The following is a 7,987-nucleotide window of genomic DNA, read 5'->3' as shown; positions in this document are numbered from 1 at the left end:
CACCCAAAGTAAGTTGACTGCGCATGAGATTAAGGTTCTCACCCTGTCCATCTTAGTCACTGGTGCTTTGGTCTCAACATAGTCTATCTCCCGTCTTTCTATAACCTTTTGCTATTAGCCTTGACTTCTATCTATCCACCTTACCCTCTCGAGTCTGTTTTACGGTGAACACCTATTTGCATTAAAACTGCTCTTTTTCCTGCTGGGAGTGGAAGAAGATCCCACGTCTTGTTCTTCTGAAGTGCACCAAGCTCATCCTTCATTGCGTCTTTATTTCCACCGGGGATCCATCTTTGCAGCCTTCCAATCCTTTGCAATAGACACTGATTGTAGAGATGCAATGAATGCTTTGTGTGCAGGTGAGACATAATAGTATGAAACTCAATTTGCAATGTCATGCTCATAGCCATATCGGACCGGAGGCTTTCCATCATTAGTGTAGTGCAAGCGGCAATTCCAAAGAAGTATTACCACCAGTCTCATTTTCACGTCCATCTTGCTCTTGTGGCTCCTCCTTGACTACCTCAGGTTGCTCTTGTGGTTCTTCATCCAAGACCACTAGCGGTACAAGAAGGAGTCCCGACTCGGGGTCGGGGGTATCTTATTTGTTTTCCTCTGCGTTCCTCACAAGCTAGTAGGCACTCTTGTGTGGGCTGGCTCATTCCCCTGGAAAACGAATATTAAGAAGATAGATACCATTCCGTCGACACTAGATTCATTCTTTCTGCTCAAAAAGAACAAAGCCTCTATTGTGGGAAAAGTCTTTGAAACCCGAAGTTCTAAAATAGAAAATGGAATGAAGAACGGGTGTGACTTTATGGCCAACTATACTAGCTCCACTAGAGGGATAATATAGCTCCTAAAGGACGATTGTTTATGGTATATTACCGTAATTGGAGAATTTGACCTGGTGCTGACTTGCTGTTGTACTGAGAAGGGGACCTCGCAAAGCTTGACAAGTTTTGTTTAGATCTATCGATCCAATCTGTCTATAGATAGGCACCTACTATGGCAGCAATTAATTAATCTCCGCCTTAGTATACAAGGACCATGGCTCGCAGCTGTTAGTTACGGTGGTTTAGAGGAGACCCGCTCAAGGTCACCGGTTCGGAGCTATTCCGAGATCTCAAGGAGTGCCAAGTGAAACAAATAGAAGATTCACATGCATTCGATAGGTAGCCCTATAACTTACCAATCATCTCTCTTCAACCATGGAGTATTTCTTGATTACTGTAACAATATTTACTATCTTGATCCTCCGAGGAAACGAATCCTTGCCCTACTAGTTTTAAGCAAGCGGTGCTCACAAAACCTGGAATAGAGCAGAGTTAAGCAAGAGTGCGTGCGAAGGAATATATCTTTTTATCGCTCTTGAGCCACGACCAGTTCAAGTTCACTACGTATTTCTCGAGATGATAAACATGGCGAGAGAACAGTCCCATCATCTCAGCTGGAGGCTTCTTCTCTTCCCTGAGGGTCAGTGTCATAGAATAGAATAGAACACCGTTAAAGGCTTAGCTCACAAAAGATCAATCAAAATGAATTTCCAGCCTCGGTACTATAGATTAGAACTTTACTTTCGAAAAATTCCAAGCGAAATTGAAAAAAGAGAGTGGTCCCCTACGGAGGAGATATTGATACCCGTTCGTTTGAGCGAAAATTAGGCACAATCAATGTTCTTATTGATCTTTCTGACCAACCTATTTCCCTCTGCGCTCTTAAGTATCATGCATTCGTTGTAAGGAAACACATTCAAACTAGTCAGTCCTGAGGATTACGTGAGTTAGTGGCCCCCTGCCCAAAAATAAAACATCTCCAGGCGCCGATAAGTGAGAAGAAGTTGATTATCGCTTGTCGCCAACAAAGAGATTCTCATTCCAGATAGTCAAGGATTCAACAGAGAGATTCGAGAGACCCTCCCCATAGATGAGAAAAAAGTATGGGGATATGGGATCTCCCTGTCTTTTTCTACTTGGCTTGAAAGAAGGTAGTAATTCTCCATTCACTTTCACTTCAAGAAAAACAGTAGTAACACATCTCATGATGAGAGAGATCCACGCCCCGATACAGACTGTTACGATATAGCCAATATATGAGTGGAGTAAGAATGCTCAAACCCTGTATCTTTGGACCCCCACTGAACATATTTCCCCGGGACGGAATAAAAACAGGTCAAGTTTCTTCTTCGCCGCACTCCTCGAATCCATGGCCGATTCAATAACATACCTCGCAAAATCGAGTCATTTTCTTGTGTGTGGGTTCCCAAGGATACCATAGAAAGCGAATTATGGAAAGCGGATCTTAGGATCTTCAATGTAAAAAAGAGAAGATGTAAAAGGAAAGAGGATTTGCCATGCTGCCATACCAGTCACTGACTGCTTTGACGCTTTGCTGTCGATCATATTTTACATTTAGTTTGAAAAAGTGCCTTCTACTTGCACTCTAGGGTGCTCAACTTGAATTGAAATCTGTGCGACATAAATCAAACAAGAAGTGGTGTTGTTGCACCGGGCGGGTAGACCAATGGGTAGTATATGTTGCCGCCATCCTCTAATTATGTGGTACGAATACGGAATACGGGAGGGAAGAAAGACGAATCGAAGATGTTCTGTTTCGTATTTGATCTTACTTGTTTTATCGCTGGAAGCGACAGCCCTAATATCCTGTAAGTAGAACATCATTACTTTCCAATTTCACTAGCTTCTAGGTCCCTTTTCACAGATGAAGAGTCGGAAAAGCGGGGCAAGAGCAATCATTGAAATGGGGGTAGAATGCGTAAAATGTAATATGTTCCCCACGAGAGCCGAGGCACCTTAGGTGCAGAAAAATTCGATGAGGTGGGAGCGGCTTCTCCGCCAATCTATTCATGGCGCTCAATGCACTTGATACCTTTCCAGAACGGATACCGATGTACAAAATAGCATTTGTATCGAATAGTCACGTCTGTCTAGCTGAAAAACGTAGTGGCATCCCGACCTATATTATCTATTGTCTCTCTTGCCATGATTGGTAAGCGAAATCATTGTTTTAGATGAACCTGCTGCTGCCCCGCATAAAGAAGACGACATGCCTCATTTATTGGAGCAGAACCCACAACCAATGCTTTTGGATTGATAAAATGCCTGCATGAAATGAAAGACCCTTGGGTTACTGACCACACTAGCCAATTGGTTTAGACCATTTCCCTTCACTGAAGAGGGAAACACATACCTATTATGCTATCACAGCTTACGTCAGGATCTACATGCACATGATTCTTTCACTTGAAGAAAGATCCTTCCCAAGAACAAGAAATCTACTTGCATGCTTCCTTTCATCCTAAAATCGTCCGATTGTACATTTGATTGTTTAAATGAAAGAAATTCGAAAAGAAATAAGAGCACAATAGGTTTATGACTGAACTGATAAACAGAAAGTTTTGGAATCCCTTCCTTCTCTTTACTTCACAGAGCAGTAGATTCGGGTTCATCATCACATGTTACTGGTATGTTGGATGACGATCAGAATTCAAAGAAGAAAGAAGAAGGTTTGGGGCCCGACAAGAGATAAGAATAGATAGAGTGTAATCAAAGCAAGGGATAACGGTCAAGTGCACATTTCATTCATGTCAAGGCTATCTGAAAAGCAAGGGAAATCATGATTCATTGGCAAATCAGACAGATTTTAGAGCTATACTTGGCTAAAGCATAAGAAAATACTGCGGTGAAAGCCTTAAGCCAGGAAAATCTAGAAATGTTAATGAATTATTGACCCTAGTCTAAAGGTACCATTATCTTTCCCAAGCACAAATTCACTTTTGATTTTATATGCGGGCTCCCTTTTCCTTGTGTTGAAAGTGTCAACTTCCTAGTTTCCATACTTGAATCCGGAATTGGCAAAACATGATCCTATTTGACCTACTGTATAGATAGCCCTATTTAATAAGTTTCTCCTATTTTGGTATTTTGTGAAGGGTTAGTGGAGGAGGTACTGGAGTAGGTGTTTCTGGTCGTGGCTTCGGTGGTACTGGTCGCGGGACGGGTAGCTCGACGTTGGCAGGTGCTGGTCATGGGGGAAAGCCCAGTCATGTGGTCATGGTACTCCGACTGAAAAGAGGGGAGGTGGTAGGAACAGTCTAAGGGGCTAGGTTTGAATCGTTAGTTCTAGTAGGAACCGCTTCTTCTACCCTTCGCTTATTCGCATTTCCTGCTTCCTATTGAAAGAAAATCTCATGGAATGCAAGGAGTGCATATAGTGAGTTGACTGCTATAGTATGTAGTGCTTAATGACTGAATCTAAGGACAAGAGAGTATGGTAGAAATATTGCTTGTTACTCACTCGCTATTTTGGTCCTGGTTTGACTAATTAGCTTTCCTAGTGCCCTCTTTTTGTAGATTGGAAGGACCCTTGCTAGATATGTTGGTGTAGGGAATTTCGTTCTCTTTCATAGATAGGAGGAGCATGCTTGCTTACAGCCTGTTCTCACATATAGATAGTGGGACATGCGTGCTTAGAGATAGTCGAAGGTGTAATCTTTCAAAATGTAGTAATTAAAAGAATCGCAACTCGCTCTGGATGGATATTTAGGTACCCTCGCCCTATTATGGATTTTTACTAGTGAATGGAAAGAGAATCATGTGCCCCATACATAGGAAAGATAGAATCATCCTACTACATTCCTTCTCCGGTCCTTTCATGGCCCATGTTGTTCAAAGGCTAATACGGAAATAGGATTACTTACGAGCTGGGATGGGATGTAGAGTATAGCCCATAGTTTCTTAGTAGGAATGCAACCTTAATGGAATTCGGGATGGGACTTTAGCATTTTCCTCCAGCAGCACTTTGTTTGGGGATGGTTGACTACTTTTTGATTCTCTAAATCCAAATCCTGCTTTAATATTTTGGATTGATCAGACCGCCTATTGTAGAAGAGATTGCTTGCTAAAAATAGTACCGCATTTGTGCTTAAGAAATGGATTTCTTGTACGGGGTCTATATCCACTTTTAATACCATGCACCCCACAATCAAAAACTTCTCTTTCAATTCTAAACAAAGAGAAAGCTCAGGCGGCTGCTCAACCAGGAGGATCATGTTTGTTAATTTACACTTACTTTTACTACTTCTCTACCAGTTCTCTCTCATCATGGGCCAAGCAGTTCTCTCTCATAGATAATAATCTCCAGCTCTTAGCACCGGTTTTCACTTCGTGTAGAAGCTTCTTCTTTTGTCTACTCAAACACTTCATCCATGAGAACCAAGTTTTGATCCATGATATATTCTAAAAGTAAGAGAAACTCTATTAATCTACATACCTTCTCTCTGGCCACCATGTTTTCTCCGAAGGGTGAAGGCGGATTCTCAGAATTGCAAATAAGGGCGAAGGATACATACAATATGCCGGGTCTAAAGTGAAGTAGTACAGACACAGGAAATCTTAGAAAAACTTAGAGAGTCTCCATAATCTAGACTTCTCGGTTTCTTAATCGATGTCTATCTTACTAAGATACTGGTGCAACTTAAGGTGCTGGTGCTCCACCCCACTCTAAGAAGTATGACTGTGATTTGCCAATACCCAAATGGGTAGTGTACTGCTCGCACCCCTTCTTATTAATTCTGACTTGTTTCCGCACACAACCTTCCTAGAACTTTGTGACTTGGATCCAACCAATGAAGGAAGATGTATGGCCTCCCTCGAACAAAAGAGAGAGGTATGGGAGTTTACCGTAATTCCTTGCCCACTGACCGAAGAAGCTCCTACGGTTTCCAAATCGAGGGATCAATCCAATAATCTTCTCCTTTCATCAAAGGAGTAGGTGGAAGAGCTAAGAGAGAAATCAAGCGATTGTGGGTTGAGCAGTGAGAAGTGCGCCGGAAGTGTACTTCGAGCGAAGGACAAGCTACCATGAAATTTAGAGGTTCTTACAATCGTTGGTAACTTTCATCTATCCGGGGCTCGAGAAATTGGAAAGGACAGCGCTTTCTTGGTCGGGCATTGCACTGGATCTGAGGAGAAAAACGTAGATTACCGAGGCTATCGATTCGTACCTGCTATCAAAGGAGCTTTTGCTTGCTTTGATAGTACACAATAGACTTTCAAGATAGATACACGTTAAGGACATGAAAAATCTTTTTCTTTGGATTTGGACCTACAATTGCCACTTGTAAGAGCAGGTTTTGAACCCACTGAGGTACGATCTACGATCAAAGTACCATGAATCTGCTTATAATCCACTTGACGGCCTACTCAAAAGTTGTCTTCTTTCCTTCGTTTGGTGTATCACGCCGATCAATCGGGAATCCCATGGCAGGGTGGAGGGGGAGCTTTGTTAGGAATATTCCCCACTTCCACTTCTTTATTATGGCATAAAGTGCATTGTACCAAATATCGTTGTGGTATGCTTTGCTTATATTGAATATCACTTCCAAAGCATAATGATAGAAGCCAGCTATCTCGAAAGGTACCAAACGCCGCTGGGGGTCTTTCTATCTTCCCATATGTTGAACCGACTTCCTTGTCTCTTTCTAGTACAAAATTATTTATTAGCCTATTGTTATATTTAAGGTGGGATTTTATGTTTTCAATTTAGAACACCATGAAAGTGAATAGAAAAAAGAAAAATACCCCTGTGATACGCCTTCCTTTACCTATTTCTAGATTGATTGATGTTCAATGAAGGGAAACTTGCCATTCCTTCTTTCCTTTTAAATTGTACATTTTTTTGATTCTGAACTAATTATATCCTTTTTGTTCCCATCGAGCTTTCTTGCCTAGTGACTAAGGATTTTCACACTTGTTGTGTCTATAAAAGATTTTCTCATAAGACACTTACAGAAGTGTTACAGTGATACACTTTCGATAAGAATCGAAAAGCAAGTTCCCTATACTACCTTCTTTCCCTCCTTTGTTTCTGTCTTTAAGAGGCAGTGCATCTGGAAGGAATCGAACCTACTTTTTGACCCATTTTGCCTTTCTAGGTTGGTGGGCGCTTTCACCATTCAGCCATGGATGCTTTAGTGAGTGAACTAGGTTTTTATTTGAGAGCGAACTAGGTTTTTAGTGGTATTCCTTCTCGAGCTTCTTTTTCTTCCGTTAAGGGAGATTCGGGAAAAGATGGAATAGGAAGACGTGTTTCCAAAACGAACAAGATACGGGTAGAGAAGGGGAAGTTAGGAAAGTTAGACAAGATTGGAATGGGCGTAGGAACATGTATTGATGTACCAGATCGGCTAATGCTCGCAGGTTGATGCGATGTATTCCACCAGTTGACTAGAGACTTTATTATTGGTATATCGATCGGTCCAGCACGGATTGAAATAGGAGCCGGCTCGACAAGAAGCTTTTGAAAACGCAGTGCACCCAGGTAAATAAGGAACAAGATGAGTACATAAGTTAAACGAGCATCCCACACCCGGCTCATAGGCCTTCCCCGAAACCCCCCAGTCACTAACATAAACAAAGTAGAAAAAACACCAATTTCTGTACCGGCTCCGGAAGAGCGGAGAAAAAGGGGATGTTTTGTTAATGGGAACAAGAAACTGTTTATAGCTGTCGCGACATAAATAACTATACTCATCCGAGCCGCAGGAACATGTACATATGAAATATGAGAATTTCCACCTTGTTGAAGATCTGGTGGTGCTACCCGAAGACTTAAATGAATAGCCATCGCTGTTAAGAACAATCGAGATCCAATGAAAATTTGCGCATAGCTTTTTGTCTTTGAGATAAAAAAATAAGGTTGTAATAAGGAAACTGACATTTTATTTTCCTTGCCTTGCAAGTGGAACAAGAAAGACTATATAGTTATTTTGATTCTATAAACCATCAAAGGATTTCACATGCTTTCCATGGAACGACGGAATTCCCCTTGCTTAGTTTTCGCTCCGCTCGTGCGTGGCACTCCTTGCTTGCGGAGCGGCATATCAGAAAAAGAAGGATTGAATTTCTATACGGGCCCATCCCCTCTTACCGCTAACTAACAATTATGCTGCTCTCGCCTTTTTGTA

The 7,987-nt window shown here is 41.8% G+C and overlaps 1 protein-coding gene across 1 annotated transcript; it reads right to left on the bottom strand.

The window, feature by feature from the left end:
- Positions 1–6,990: 6,990 nt before the first annotated feature.
- LOC123401573 (putative cytochrome c biosynthesis ccmC-like mitochondrial protein) lies at positions 6,991–7,740 on the bottom strand. Its single transcript, XM_045095402.1, has one exon. The coding sequence runs from the start codon at positions 7,738–7,740 to the stop codon at positions 7,027–7,029; it is 714 nt and encodes a 237-aa protein (XP_044951337.1). The 3' UTR covers positions 6,991–7,026.
- Between the last annotated feature and the right edge of the window lie 247 nt (positions 7,741–7,987).

The sequence above is a fragment of the Hordeum vulgare genome, chromosome 6H, assembly GCF_904849725.1.
Source record: "Hordeum vulgare subsp. vulgare chromosome 6H, MorexV3_pseudomolecules_assembly, whole genome shotgun sequence".
Lineage (NCBI taxonomy): Eukaryota > Viridiplantae > Streptophyta > Magnoliopsida > Poales > Poaceae > Hordeum > Hordeum vulgare.
This window is presented reverse-complemented; position numbering and strand designations above follow the sequence as displayed.

Bases quoted from the DNA above. Each gene is read 5' to 3' on its own strand.
- LOC123401573 (XM_045095402.1), bottom strand. From the start codon at position 7,740: ATGTCAGTTTCCTTATTACAACCTTATTTTTTTATCTCAAAGACAAAA.